Source organism: Myotis davidii, unplaced genomic scaffold, assembly GCF_000327345.1.
Source record: "Myotis davidii unplaced genomic scaffold, ASM32734v1 scaffold93, whole genome shotgun sequence".
NCBI classification, from domain to species: domain Eukaryota; kingdom Metazoa; phylum Chordata; class Mammalia; order Chiroptera; family Vespertilionidae; genus Myotis; species Myotis davidii.
Window position 1 is genome coordinate 10,330,362 of NW_006292095.1, and position 16,205 is coordinate 10,346,566.

The 16,205-nt window shown below is 34.7% G+C and overlaps 1 protein-coding gene across 1 annotated transcript in view; it reads left to right on the top strand.

The window, feature by feature from the left end:
- PURG (purine-rich element binding protein G) overlaps positions 1–14,532 on the top strand; it is a gene marked incomplete at its 5' end in the record, with an annotated part of 32,465 nt that extends 17,933 nt beyond the window's left edge. Inside the window, one exon of the mRNA XM_006765612.2 lies at positions 13,629–14,532. Coding sequence (XP_006765675.1) covers positions 13,629–13,733 — 105 coding nt within the window. The remainder of the gene's footprint in view (positions 1–13,628) is intronic.
- Positions 14,533–16,205: the final 1,673 nt, after the last annotated feature.

Genomic DNA, 16,205 nt, shown 5'->3' on the forward strand with positions numbered 1-16,205 from the left:
ATGACTAAAGTAGTTTGCATTCTTCTTCTTCAAGTATTATTAAACTATTCCTATTTAAGGGATCCTTTGGGTCATTAGGTAACTATGTGCAATTTGGTTTGTTAATCACCATTTATTGTTTGACTCTTTTTGAAAAAAAAAAAAGACCCAAACATTAAATTTAATAACATACCAAGCTGGGATTCAAGCAATACCTTCCATTAAGGTGATTTGCTTCTGAGTTGAGACGTATTACAGAAAATCTACATTATATTTGGTGGAAATTTTTTAATATTTTATGTGGAAAATATTTTAGGTAAACACAAAACTTGATTCTTAACTTAGATTTTCAATAATTTAATTCTAAGTAACAACTTAGTTTTAATAATTTTGTTACACAATAACTATAAAGTCAATGTGAATGCTAAATTACTTGCTATATGTGTCCTATAATTAATAAAACCAAAACAATTCTAGTTGTGTATTATTTGGACTATTATTTCAAGCATCCATGGCATTTAAAGAATCTCACCTCTGCCCTCCTGGCACACAGCCGTGTGGTACAGAGGTAGGGGCGCTGCGATGCTGTGGAGGGAGAAGCCCTGGCTCAGTGCTTTCCAGCTGGGCTTGGAGCGAGTCAGTCAACCTCCGTGGAACCCAACTTGCTTATCCAGCAATTGCGGGATTGGATCAGAACAGATGATCCCTAAGAACCCTTTCACTTTCTGTATCCCTGGAGTCAGGGAAACCTAAAGTTACCTTTGACTTCCTTCTGTGGCCTTCTCTCGTTTTCCTCCACATCCTCTTTGTTCCGTCTGGCGTTTATTGACCATCCGTTCCTTCTTGGCATCCTTCAGATTCCGTAATGGCTGCTTCCCCAAAGTGTTTCCGCGCACTGTTGCTTTAAGTTGCTCAGAACCCTCTTGACCCTGCCACTTAATTTTTTTTTTAATCTCTTTTTTGGCCCCGTACACAAAGCTTTAAATAAGCCATTCTTCCAGTTCCAAAGGATGTTTTTAAGACATCTTAATCAAGTCTAAAACTTGATTAAATATATTTAAAATGTTAAGCTTAGTTTCCCATATAAATTCCTATCATCTTAACTTGAATTTAAGCTTAAACTCAGAGACTGTTTCTTCCTCTTTTATGTTCCTCTCAATACCTAGCACTGTGCTCATGACTGAAATAATCTCTCTTTACCTAAAAACCACTGTTCCTGTTCTCATTTTGCCTTAGAAATCTTGTTTCTTTGGGATCACAGTACTTAACAGACACATCAAAATGGTGACAAGTGGGAATGAAAGTGATAATTTTTAAACTTGATAAGAAATAACTATGTCACTTTATTTCAAAGAATGACTCGCAAATTAGGGTGTGGTAGGATATGGGATCTTTTGTTTATTGCACATCCTGAATTTTACTTCAAAAATATCCTTTCCCTTACTTTATAGATAAATGATCCTGTTCCATTTTACTCCGTGGTTACTCTGTACCGGGCCCTATGCTGAGGAATAGAATTACAATAATTTACAAAATAAGAATATTCCACTGCCATTAGCTTTAAGTGTGCCTTGTCCGAAATTATTTGATTCAAAGCAGCTGTTGTAGCTTAATCAAACTGTCATCTTTTTATTCAACAGATATTAATCTGATTATCTGCCACGTGTCAGGCAGTGTGTTGGTGTATATGAGAAGTGTGTTTGACGCTATCTATTATAAAATGCTGCATGTTATTTTACCTTGAACAATTTATCCTTTAAATATGAGTAATTATCTATATTCTCTTATACTGCTCAAAATATATTTCATTGATGCAAATTTAGAGAACTACAGTGATACTATTTTAAACAATGATTCTGTCTTCTCCATGCCAAATCTCTTTTGATGTCCTAGGGTGAAAATAATAATCTGTTTCATCTGTGTGCCTACTCTATTCAAGCTGTGATGACTTCCTGAGCTCTAGGTTGGAGATGATTGTGAAGCCCCATGCAGGCTCATCATAAAAGGTTGCTGTGATTTCTGTGTGAGCATGGGGAACTGAGTTGGGGAGAGGATGAGGAATGCAAGGAGTAGGGACAGTTAATATCACATATTTGCCCTCCCTTCCCTAGACTTTTATATTCATTCTTACTTTCATTTAGTTCACTCTGATCACACATAAAATATCTTCACAAACTCCTTTTCTGTCCATATGTGTTTTACAAAACTCCATCAGTGTTTTCAACTACGAATATTTCACCAACGTCTTAACCAAATGAAATAAGCCTGATTCTACCATGATTGTAAAACAGAAATCATAATAATTTTCACTGTAGATACATTGCAATGAAGAGCCAATAATGGATAAACTCAATTACTTACTGGTATAAAAGATTCATTTGTCCTAAAGATTTTTCCATAACTGGCCATTAATTCTGAAATATTTTCTAATTAAGTTAAATGTAAAAAGAATATGGAGGGGGAGAGAATATGGAATTTTAAATTATAATAATCCTATATAATAAAAGGCTAATATGCAAGTCGACCCAATGCCAGAACAACTGGTCGCTATGATGCGCACTGACCACCAGAGGCAGATGCTCAATGCAGGAGCTGCTTCCTGGTGGTCAGAGCACTCCCACAGGGGGAGAGCCGATCAGCCAGAAGCCGGGCTCATGGCTGGCTAGTGCAGCAGCGGTGTCAGGAGCCTCTCCCACCTCCACAGCGTGCTAAGAATGTCTGACTGACAGGGAGCAGGCTTAAGTTGTCAGTTGGACATCCCTCAAGGGCTCCCAGACTGAGAGAGGGCTCAGGCTGGGCTGAGGGACACCCCTCCCCCCCAGTGTACAAATTATGTGCACTGGGCCTCTAGTTTATATGTAATTTCATATATTTTTCAAAATTCTTTTACATATTGCATCTCATTCTGATGAAAATACTGAGTTAGGTTAGTTTAGTTCAATATCACTAACCTCACTTAACAGATGGAGAAAGCAGGGCCAGGCAGGTTATATGACTTACTGAGATCATTTAGTGACATAATCAAATGCCAAGGTTTCTAGAGAGCCCACCACTCATTGAAACCTTCATAATAACACTATAGAAATTTTAAATGATAAATTTCAAAAATCAATTTGGTACAATTAAACACATGTTTTATAGATAATTTAAATAGTTTCTTTTTAAATGTATTCTATGTATTTTCTTGTTTTTGTCACATCTCTAGGCTCAATTCTGCAGTCAACGATCGGGTTTAGCCCTGGCAGAAGGCATATCAAGTCATTATATTGGTATTTGGTGTACAGAAATACCACTTACCTAGATTCAGCCTCTTCACTTGAAATCATTAAGTCTTTGATCCCTCTCTATCATTTAGTCTTACTGCCTGGGGTTTCTACCCTAGTGAGCCTTACAGGACTCAATCCTAATGACTAAAATATGATAAATTCCTTCCTGTCCTATTGACCTAGGTCTTGTCCTGGCACCTACATTGCAGGGTAGCCTTTAAACAAAAATGTTATTTAGCCGAACCGGTTTGGCTCAGTGGATAGAGCATCGGCCTGTGGACTCAAGGGTCCCAGGTTCGATTCCGGTCAAGGGCATGTACCTTGGTTGCGGGCACATCCCCACTGGGGGGCGTGTAGGAGGCAGCTGGTCGATCTCTCTCTCATTGATGTTTCTAGCTCTCTATCCTTCTCCCTTCTTCTCTGTAAAAAAAATCAATAAAATATATTTTTAAAAAATGTTATTTAGAAAATTGTATACATGAACCATCACACAGCTAACCATCCTATTAATTACCTAAGTTTTTATTGTTCACTCTAGAGAAGCAAATGATGTCCTTTAATGTCATTAATTGAGTTTTTAAAAGAAAAATTTCATAGCTAAAAATATAGGTTATCTTGTACCAATTTATTGTTTTACAGTTGTGTCAATTTATGTTTAAGTGATTTTTATGTCACAATAGCAGTAGCAGCAATAATGACCTGTGGGTTAAGGGTTTCAGAGCAATGCCTTTTTTTTTTTTTTTTTTTTTTTTTTTTTTTGCCCGTTTTTAGCTAATTAAGGCTGTGCCTGCGCTTTTTCTTTGCAATCATACTGAATTTTTAATATGCAGTAAGGAGCCAATATGTGAGGTAGGAGATGGCAATTTGAGGGAAATGAAAGCATTCATTCATTTATTCAACAAATAGTTATTGAGTTTCCTCCCATAGGTCAGGCATTATGCTAGGGAAATTGCTTCCTTTTTTTTTTTCTTTTCCCCTCTAATCTCGGGTGGAGATGATGATTAATAGTAAAATTATATATTTTAAATGTTTTTGTATGAAATGTGGATTCAAGACAGCATGAACCTTTGGTGGGTTTGAATTAGAATTACACAAAGAAATAAATTGCAGAAATAATTATCTGACTTGATTGCAGTTTTAATTTTGCCCATGAATACTTGTCATTTCAGGATATTACTATTTTCTTCTCAGACCAATAGACTATTTTTTACTTTTTTATTTCTGGAATTGTCAGATAGTGTTACAAGGTTATTTCTATAGGAGATTGGGAACTCATGAGATATTTTGATTTTGCATGTAACCTCTTTAAAGCTGATGAACACGTGGCACCTTGGATTTGAAATGGTGAGGTAATCATATATTAGGCCCAATTACTGGTATTCAAAATGGTTTTAAAATGTGATATAACATATATATATATATTTGATTATGCACCAAGCAGCATAAGGTAAAATCTTGTTTCCGTCCCACCTACATGTTTTAAGTTAATTAGTCTCCTTGCCATACTTTGGAGAACAGAAAGAAAGAAAGAAAGAAAGTTTCTTCTGATTTGGAATTATGTCTGTGGCAAATACCAAAAATTTGCTCTTCTAAATGTCATTGATACTCAATAAAGTAAATTACATATTTTTTTCTATCCTCGACTATAAAGTAAAATTATCCACTCTTCTCCATCAGATCCTCTTTCATATTTTGCAATAATATCAAAATGATTGCGCAATGGCTAGAACACTGCTAACCATTTTGCCTGAGAAAGGTGCTCAGGCTGATTTTACAGAGGAAAAGAATGAAGGCCATAGAGCCATGATCACTTTTAAGTAGCATTTGAACCAAGTTTTTATTGATTTTTATGGCTTTAGAAACTAGTATTTTCAAGTAACAAATTTGACTGCAAAAACCTTTCCTATCCTAAGGTACCTTTTAAACATAAGATGTTTTAGGTCCCTCCTTAGGACCGATACAGTTAGTATGATCCATAAAAGAATTTGTCTTCTTTTTTCTTCAGTAACAAAAGCCTGTTTTGGTTCAGTACCTGCTATAAATTCCCTGTCTTCTGTACACTATTAGTCATGGGTCCCATTCTAGGATGTGTTGCTCTCACGGGGATAGTGTGCAGAGAGAAGTTTTGAAATGCAAAAAAGAAAAATGCTGTTCAACCTCTGATGCTTCAGCAACAATATTGTGTTTAGCAGTAGTACGTTTTAACATTTTTATTAAGGTATCATTTACGTAAAGTGAAATACTCCGATTTTAATATACCATTCGGTGAGTTCGATGAATATCAATAGAGAACATTTTTCTCACCCCAGAAAATTCCCATGATCCCCTTCCCAATCAACACTCCCACAGCCCCCCCATCCTGCCTTCCAAAAGCAATCACTGCTCTTATTTCTGTTGCCACGGGTTAGTTTGTTTTGTCTATTCTGGAATTTCGTATAAATTAACATGTACTTTTTGTATTTTGCTTTTTTCACTCAGCCTAATAGTTTCAAGATCATCCACGTTGTTCAGTATATCAGTACATAGTACCTTTTTATGGCCGACATTTTTTTTAAAACAGGCAAGAAACAAGCAGATCTTTACTGAATATATTGACACATACCACTATTAAAATCATGGCAGCAAACCTGTAGTCATAATGGAGGGAGCAAAATAACCTCTAATTTAATATTTAGTGATAGTACTCCTAACACTCAAAGAACTCTCCCACCTTAATGCTATATGCATCAAGAGGTACTGTTTTTGGAAACTCTAAATTACTCTATTAAAAACAGAGATGCTGGGCAGCTGCATCGAAACATCCCTTTAATGTGAGCTGCTTTAGTGTAGAATTTATCCTAAGTCTTATTTCTTACAAAAAGGCAGTTACATTTGAATTACCAAGAGAATCTCATTACTATAATTTAGTCTGTAGGAGGTCTTGCAGTACTACCATTCTAAACTTCAAGGATGTATGTTCTAAACTATAAAGATGATTAACTACTTTTGAGCAATATGCAGGAATTCTCTAAGCGATATATCATCATTTTAGTTGTAGCAATTAATTTTAATTAACTGCCAATAATGTTTGTTGCCATGTGGAAAAATGAGACCATGGTCCTTGTTCCCATCTGAGTATGAGTAATGATGCCCGTTTAGTGTCAGAAGGGTATGGGCCTGATTTCCAGTGAGTACATGCTGCTTGAAGGGTTTTGAAAAGTCCTTCCTTACCATAAATTAAAGCCGATAGTAAGTCATCTTTTCTACTATGTATTTGTGGTTCTGGCTAATAAAAATTAGATGTTTGCTTCCTAGTTTTGGAATTAATAATGTTTGTGTTGCTTCTCAGTTAAAATGTTCTAGTTAATTGTCCTGTTTTTATTAACATGTATACTAGTAGCAATTTAAGTTAGAGATTCAAACTTAATAGCATAGCTATTGTTTTTCTACTGATATGTTTAAAACCAGAACTCTAATTTTTATAAGAAACTAGAGACCCGGTGCACAAATTCATGCACAGGTGGGGTCCCTCTGGGTGGCCTGCAGGGATCGGTCCGAAACCCACAGTCCAACCCTGCCTGCAGCTCCTACCTGCCACTCCCGCTCATCCCGGCCCCACTGTGCCTGCCCGATCAGTCCCGATCAGTCCCGAGCCATTAGCCCTGCATCTGGTGCCCTCCCAAGAAGAGTGGCCTGTGGGATCGGGCTGAACCCGGCTCTCTGACATCCCCTGAGGAGTCCTAGATTGTGAGAGGGCGCAGGCCAGGCTGAGAGACCCCATTGTGCACTATAGGGCTGGGAAGGGACCACGGAAGGGCTCCAGGGCATGTCCAGCCCATCTTGATCAGCTGGACCCCAGCAGCAAGCTAAACTACTGGTTAGAGCATCTGCCCCCTGGTGGTCAGTGAACGTCATAGCAAGCAGTTGAGCAGCCTTAGCATATCATTAGCATATTACACTTTGATTGGTTGTTCAGTTGTTCTGCCATTCGGTCTATTTGCATGTCGCCCTTTTATTATACAGGATAATGTTCCCTTCCCCTCTTTGAAATTGGAAATGAGGCCTTGAATGTAAGGCCTATTCTTTAGGGCACACATTCATATAAAGTAATAGGAGTAGGAGCAAACTCCAAGCTACTAATTTTGCTGGCAATATAAAGTATGCTAATATCCACATTATATTGATGTAATTTAAGCAGATGTATTCAGGATTTAAAAGGCTTTACATGGCATTGTTGTAAAAGAAGAAGTAATGGTTTAAAGGTAATTTTTAATATTCACAACTGTGAACAACTGTTCAAAAGTTCTAAAACATTAAACATTTTTAGTTTAATTATTGTTAAAAATAAAATAAACTTTGAATACTGTACAGATTCCCATCTTATCAGAGGAGGAACCAATTAGCACAGTATAGAATTTTAGAATTCAGAGAGACTTGACAGGATCTGGTTTAACCTCAGCATTCACCTAGTCACCAAAATCACTATCTTTACAAGAATCCCACCTTTTCTGCACTAATTTCCAAGAAATTTAAGAGCCACTAGTTCCCAATTCCTTTTGCTATATATGTGTAACTGTCTTTTCATTCCCTTCTGACATTCTCCATATTTGTGTTGTGATTGAAGCTGTGAGAATTATTTCTTTGATTCTTTATGCCTGAGTTAGCTTAAGAAAAGTATAGCTTATCATATGCAGAAGCACAACTTTTAGTTCATTTATTTTTAATATATTTTTTATTGTTGATAGTATTACAGATATCTCCCATTTTCTCCCCCGATTCCTCCCTCCTCCAAGCCCCTTCTCACATCCCCAGGTCTTCACCACCTTATTGCCAGTGTCCATGGGCTATGCGTATAAGTATATAAGCTCTTTGGTTTATCTCTTCCTTTCCCCCTCACCCCACATCAAGGTATGTCAGTCTGTTCCATGCCTTCCTGCTTCGGGTCTTATTTTGTTGGTCAATTTATTTTGTTCATTAGATTCCACAAATAAATGAGATCATGTGATATTAGGAAAGGTAGTCCTAAATTTTAGAAATAGTTGTAGGAACAGTCAATCATATCATTGGTACTCTGGCGGGCACACACCATATGGGCTTTGCCATCATGATTTAAGAGTGAGTAACACTGCCCTATCGTGTAAAATGAGTAAGACTACCTACTCTGTTGTCATGGAGAAACAAGAGTTTGCAAGCACAGCTTTTCCATTGTCGGGGGGTGGTAGTGAGGGGCAAGTATGTTGAGATTCTTTGTTCTGTTTTCTCAATCCCATTTCTCCTTTATTAAATCAACATATTTATTTTGCATACAGCATGAGTTAAGCACTCTGTTAGGTCTGGATATACAGCAGGCAACAAGATCTAGTCTTTGGCCCCAGGGAGCATGTGGTATAGATTCATAGCATAGGGCAATGCTAGATACCTGCCTACAGGGCAGAGAACATACATATGATCTTTTAAAACCCTGTGTAGCTCCACCACTGCACAAGCAATTTATTAACTTTGCCTTCCTTATAGCAATACAATGAGAAATAACTATTATAATTAATTGCAGGGCATTTTGGAAATGAAAAATGCTGTAAAAGAGCTGAATAATAGAAAACAAGATTAAATGCTATCGTAGGAATGAATGATTCTCATAGGGTTGTTCAGTATTTATGTCATCACTATAGGACTACGACCAGGGAAAAACTAAATTAGGTAAATACAATTGCCTACCTTTTGCAAAGTCAAGAAAATATCTGTGTATTAGCAAGAGAGATTGCGGAATCTTATATTATTTTGGGTATTACATGAGCTAACTCAGGTTGGCGTATCATATGTAGTGTGTAGTTTCCACATGTCTACAGCATCTATTAAGAGTCTGCATTTCAATGTTTATTTGAAGTAGTTCTCTAACAATTTTTAAATGCTGCCACTATCCAAGACCATAACGTACCAACAAGGAATTTTTTTCTAATACTCAGAAACTATAAGAAGGTATGTTAAGTCATATAGAATGAATATCTAAAATTTCTGTGATTCGCCTATCAGTATCCTGGGTTTGGGAGGAGTTGTTATCAATGGTTTATCATGTCTGACCCCTTTTGATTTTTACTTATGTTTTTAATTTTTGTTAATTCTCTCATAGGACTAAGATACCAATTTATATGCCATTTTTCATCTTCAGAAGATGAAGAATTTATAGAATTGGGTATTTCTTTTATATGCTTTTATGCAATCATTCTTTATACCCAAGATTGAGATTTCCAACTATTGAAAAAGGAAAGGGTTCTCTTTTGATAGTCATTTAATGTTCCATGATGATGAACTATTCCTAATTTTAACATTAGCACTTTTACATTTTTACCAGCATTTTCACCCTCATCAAATGAGGTACTTACACCACAATGTTTAGCCTGTGGCATAATGAAAGACAGGTGGCGTGTCATTGAGAATCATGATCTTATATTCTCTCTTTCCTCTATAGAATATGATTGGCCATAACCAGTTTGGCTCAGTGGATAGAGCGTCGGCCTGCGGACTCAAGGGTCCCGGGTTCGATTCCGGTCAAGGGCATGTACCTTGGTTGCGGGCACATCCCCAGTAAGGGGTGTGCAAGAGGCAGCTGATCGATGTTTCTCTCTCATCGATGTTTCTAACACTCTATCCATCTCCCTTCCTCTCTGTAAAAAATCAATAATAATAAAAAAAAAGAATATGATTGGAGGAGGGGGGTCTCAGATTATAATGACACATATCTCTAGTTTAACTTCATCACACTCAAACAACAACAAAAAATGTTAAAAAAATGTTTAAAATTTAACTTTATATGCATGCCACTTAGTTTCTAAATATATAGTAATATAATTATTACTTGGTAAAGAGATCTTAGTTTTTATTGTCTTCCCCTGACTTAACAAGTTTATTAATATGAAAAACGTTCACGCACTTGTTTATTATTTTATTTGTTCTATATATTGGTGCTTTGGTTTCTAATGTCATTTTGTTATTACATTAGTTCTATACCTTTCCATTTAGTTCTTCTATTTAGAATAGAGACAGAAGCATAAAAATGAATAGCCAATGCATCAAACATTCATATGCTTCGTAGGAATGAGCAATTAAGGCTAGAAACCTCAGTGTTTAATACTGTTCTCAAAACTCAGTTATTACATGCATTATAGCTTCAGTGATTAAAGAGAGTAAGTATAATAAGTAGTCAGATTAAAAAAGGATAAGTAAACCAATATGTTAAAAAAACATATGTCTGTGCATTGCATGGCAGAGCATTACTAAAACTTACCCAAATAAACTCTTGTGATGTTTTTAGATTTTATGGCAATGGTTTGGCTAGACTTGGATTTGAATCTCATCATGACCAAGGTTCTAACAGTTATTTTTTTAAATACACTATACTGTATTTAGGAAGTTAAAATGCGTCGTCCGTCCTGGTTATATTTGTGCCAAGTTTGTGAAACTGTACTATACTATTATGAAAAAGGTAAAACTTTATATGTACTTATATTTTGAAAAGTAGCATTGTGTGCGTTAAAAAAAAAAAGTAACTTGTGGCACTTTGGTAAAGGAATGTGCAATTAGAAAAGTTTATGCCATTTAAAATTGTTTTAATTCCCAGGAATTGCCTGTACTAGGCTTTAAATTCAAAACCAAAACCGATTTTACGACTAGCACTTTTTTTCCTACTGGCAGTTCCTCTTTTTCTAATTATGTGGGACATTTCATTTAAACCATTCTTTGCAGTGAGTTTGAACTTTCCTCCTTCACCCTAACCTCAAAACCCTTTCATTTAAGGAACATTTTAAATTAATCTGATGGTAATTAGCAAAGCATTTTAAGTATCATGGCTATTTAATCATGTGCCTCACGTTACTACGTTCCTGAAATATAATATTCAAACATTTTAATTAGTTTTTATTGATCATAACCAATTAATTAAGTTGATGTCCATAAAATTGTAATTTATCTTAAAATCTGAAGCTGCCAGAACAACTATGTACACAACTGTGCTTAAATACCCTCATATCCTCCATAAAGAGTTGATAAGAAGAGAATTCTGTATGATTATGGCTCTTACACATACTTCTGTGGGGGGACCAGTATTTTACTGTGACACGCTCATGGGGGGTAGAAGCATAGAAATGCTTCAACATTAGATGTTAGCATCAATACAGATTTTACACAAGCTGTTGCAATAAAATATATTTATTGTGCTTGTATTTGAAGAATTCGTTTTAGATTTTTTATAGTCTTTTTTATTTGAGGCTGCACAATCATTTTAAGTGTAAAGACAACAGAAGATATACATGAATGAAATGATGGCCCTGTTTGCCATGGGATTAAATGTTCTGTTGAATTTTTGAGGGTTATTGGCTGCTATATATTATGATATAAGCTGGATTGTTCAGAAGCAACATGTGAGTCTTTTCTTTTTAATATGTGAGTCTTGTGTACAAATTACAGCATTTAGAAATTACACATCTTTTCCTTTCCTCTCAAAATGAATTCAGAATATACAATTCAAATTTTATCTTTTTAAGCTCCTAATTATTAAAAAATTACCTAAAATGGATTAAAAGATTAAATGAAATAAGGATTACAAAAGAATGCTAATTAATTACAAAACCCATATATTATCAAGCTTCTGATATTATAAAGCCTTAAAATATTTTAGTGAAAAGTTAATTACCTGGAAATGAAGGCACTTTATGACCTTGAACTACATATTTATCTGTATAGAGTTCGTCTAAAGTACCATAAAATATTATTTATCCTTTTATAAATGTATCCTACTTATGTGTCTTTCTAAAGCTTCTTATGTAATGTAGTAAGTCAAACTTTAACTTATCAGAAAATAGTATTATATAATATAACCAATGAACCATACAGAAATAAAACTCGAGTAACAAAAGTGATGTGATAGTGGCAAAACTGTTACTCTAAGTCTTACAATCATTTGAGATTACGATGTTAACTTTTAAGGCTTTTTCATTGAACAATTTTAGACAGCTTTTGTTTTTTAAATCCTATTTTTAATTGGTACTATCTTGTATTGAAATGTTGGTCTAATATGAAGGTAATCAAAACTAGTAAGCTGGCCTGTCAAAATTCGATTTTGTTTTATTTGAGGTTATTTTAACGTAACCCTAAAACATTAAGAAATCAGTTCTGTTTCTTTTATGCTCAAGTCAGCCATGCCTGGCGAATCATCAAATTGAAAATAGTATTGCTGTGGGTAGCTGTTTTCTCTTCAAAAAATTACTAGTTCATTTATATAATGGATTTGATTCAACAGAAAAGCAACACATAATTTCTTTTTAACTTTTTTTCTCAAGTGAAACCTTACATCTTCCTGACATTTATAAGGATAGGCTAGCTTTCCTCCAAGAATGTTTTTCAACAGAAGAACACTTCAAAGTGAACAAACCTTGCTTTCTTTCTTGTTTGGGAGCAGTTCATTTAAGAAAAAAACTATTTGTCTATAATTTTACTTATCTTTAATTTTTTCTCTGTGGTGGTCATTCTTTCCATCACTAGTTTAAGAAGTTTTATTAAATATTAATGCTGCTTCATGGAAACAGTTGTCATTGTGGAAAGGAGTCAAGTTTATTAGAGGTCAGTCTTCTCTAACCAAGGACAGGCTAAAGATAAATTCCATGCCAATTCTTTCTTTTGTTTCTTTTTATAATAAGATATATTAACCCAAAGGTGTGTTATGTCATGGCATGAACAATCTCAAATGTACATCTATTGAGTATTTTGTGATGCTGAGTAACTGAGTTTTCTCAAATTCTGTGATGCTAAATATTTTTCTTAGAAGGTTTTGTTTAATGTTAGATTGTTGTACTGAGAGATGTTGGTCCTAGTGGGGTGTTTTTTTTTTTTTAAGAAAACTTGGAAAACAAATAAATGCATGTATTACAAGTATAGAAATGGTGAATTGTAAACTTACCATATAGTGCTGAATCTATTTTCAAAAATGTTTTGCTGTTAAAATATATAATATAAAATTGCTGCCATACTGTAATGGAGTACTTTTTCCTACATGACCCTGTTATCACTATTCCAGAATTAAAAGTTGGGCAGACACATGATTGACTCATGTGTCTGCATGGATGCTTCAGGATATATTCTTCTCTTGGTGACTGAAAATATATTTTCCTTGGCATCAGTGCATTGAGATCTGAATATACCTGTACCTATCTATTCTTATTGCACATTTCTTATACAGTAATCTTCTAATATGCCAAAATTGGCCTAGACCCAACTTAAAATTGAGGGTTTGTTACATGCTTTCTAACAGAAAGGTTTTCAGTGATATTCATTATGGGGTTTGTACTGTGAAAATAGTGAAACTCCCTTTAAAACTTCACATATGCTAAATTTAAATTAATATTTTTTCTTTAGCTCACAATTTACCCTAAATCCAGAGAGAATATCAACCCTTTTCACTGTTGTCAAATCCAGCCTAAGGAACAGCCCTATAACACTACAAAGACAGTTGAGGAATAAGGAATGTCTCTTATGTTACACTTCAGAATAAAGACACTGAGTGAGAGAAATGAACTGAAGTTCAACGCGAACGCCAGGCTTCTGCACTTGACATTCCTCCACGGAAGGGAAGACAAATGTCAACACCATTGGCATCCTTTTCAAACTGATCTTAGTGGAATATCTTCGACCATGCTGGAGTACTTCTTGACTCTTATCAGGTTTTTGTTTTATTTTGTTTTTTTAAAATTTATCAAGTGTTTCGGTTTAAAAAACAACATTTGCCAACATTGTGGTAGAGAGACATAAATTTGAAAATACTTTCTTAAGAGATCATGTAACTATATAACTCTGAACTTAAAAATTGAGGAGGAGTGATCATTTCAGTCCCCTGCCTCTCATAAGAAACATGTTTTTAAATCTGTAACTGCTTTAGTGTTAACAGGGTACAAAGTGTTTTTTGTCCTGTATTGTACCTAACAGGTTCTCATCGATTGGTGATTGTATTGTACTGTATGAAAGCAAATCATAAATTGCCTTGTATTGTTTATAATGGACCATACCACGTACTTCTTTGTGTTTTCATGTCCCGAGTTTTTCAGTGATGCATGTTAACAGTTAGGTCCTAAAATTCTGTGGTGCTAATTCTTCCATATCCAATGGTGCTTTTGTGGATGCTAACTGCACACATGCTGAACAAAGCTTGAAGTTTAAACTTTCTTCCCTTCCTCTGTTTATATGAAGTAAAATAAAATAACTTGAATATGTCTCAAAGTATCACTGACAATCTAATAAACTGGTTTATATGTGTGTAATATTACTTTGGATTCCTATTTCTTTTTCAGAAAGCAGATTAGTTCTACTGGGCCCTCATATGGATCAAAATTTGATCTTACCATGTATTTATTTTGTTATTTAATTTGTGCCCCCCAAATTTGTGGTATCTTTGGGAGTTTAATTCCAGTTGGCCTGGCTTCTCAATTCAAGTTTCGATCAGATCTATAAAAACTAGGTCTCTCAGACCTGAAAAATATGTAAGTTGAAGAGACCAAAAATGTGCCATTAGAGAGCATTTGTTTATTTAGTACTTTATTAATCATGTTTTATCATCTGGCTGAGCCATGAGGTAACATTTGCAAGTATGCCTTCAAATTTTTATTGCAAGTCAAATGACAACGCAAAGGTTAGTCGTGTATGCTGATAACTAAAGTAAATTTCCACTCCACCTATATGAAAATAAGGAAACAAAATAAAATTGGAACTTTCCAGGACAAACAATGGCATAAACCCATGCAGTGGTCTTACTGCATTTTTAATTTTAGCACCTGCACTAAGAATCACACAGCATCGGGACAAGTGAAGCTGTTATCCTCATGGAGACACAGCGGTGTTTCTCCTAAGCCAGAGATAAATTCAGTATGAAGGCAGCCTGCAAATGTTCATTCTTTCCTTGGTATTTTGCCTAAACCATGAGTGGCCATCAATTTGAAAAGAAAAGATCAAAGCAAATCTGTTAAAGCTCCTCAAGCAACAATCATTGATCTCAAATAGATGATCAAACCTATCAATCTAACCTAGTGGGCCCAACAATTGAAATATCATTCTCATTCTGCAATGGATCTTTGTTATGTAAAGAGTGTAAGGTACAGTAATTTTGCCTCAGATAGTTATTAAATCATATCTAACTCCTAACATTAGAAAATGAAGTTTAGAGAACAGAGGCCATATGAACACTGGGCGTGCACCTCCAGGACTATCTTGAAGAAATGCAGTTTTTACTAAATCACAGCCTCATGCCATTTTTGCAAGTGACTTTACAGCATTTCATTTTATTAAACTGGCAAGTAATAAATGTGCTACAAAATAATTCCAGGTTTTCTTTAATAAAAAAAAAAAAGACCTATAGTCCTAGAAAGTAGGTCTAGGAATATTTTAGAGTATCTTTATTTCTGCGGTAATATTTTTATGTTAATCAAAAGAAAAATTAATTCTAATTTTATGAAAGGATGAGAGAATAAATAAATTGTTTTGGGGGGGAAATGTGCATATTAATCTACATGAAAAAAATCTCTAATTTTTATCCCCACACTTACCAGATATGTGTTATTGTTCATCATAATATTTGTCCCACCTAAAAATTATTTTCACAAAATTTTTTGGTTTTTGTATGAAATTATTTTTTTAATTATCAATCTTAAATAAAATGAGTATACTTTGTAAGTTGATTCTTTTAGGAAAAGTATATAGTCTTTCCCTCTTTAAGTGAAACCATTATTTAAGCTTTTCTAGAGTTACAAAATTGTATTTTGTCTTTATTGTTTTATCAACACTATTTTGATAAGTTGTGTTTTCTGTTTCTAAAATAAGAATTTCCCTTGGGAATCGTAAGCTCAAGGATTTCATCTATAAACCCTGAATAAAAGTACTTTCAATAAAGATCCAGATGTTCTCCATTGAAGAAGGGTTTTTTGAAATAAATTTCATGTACATTAT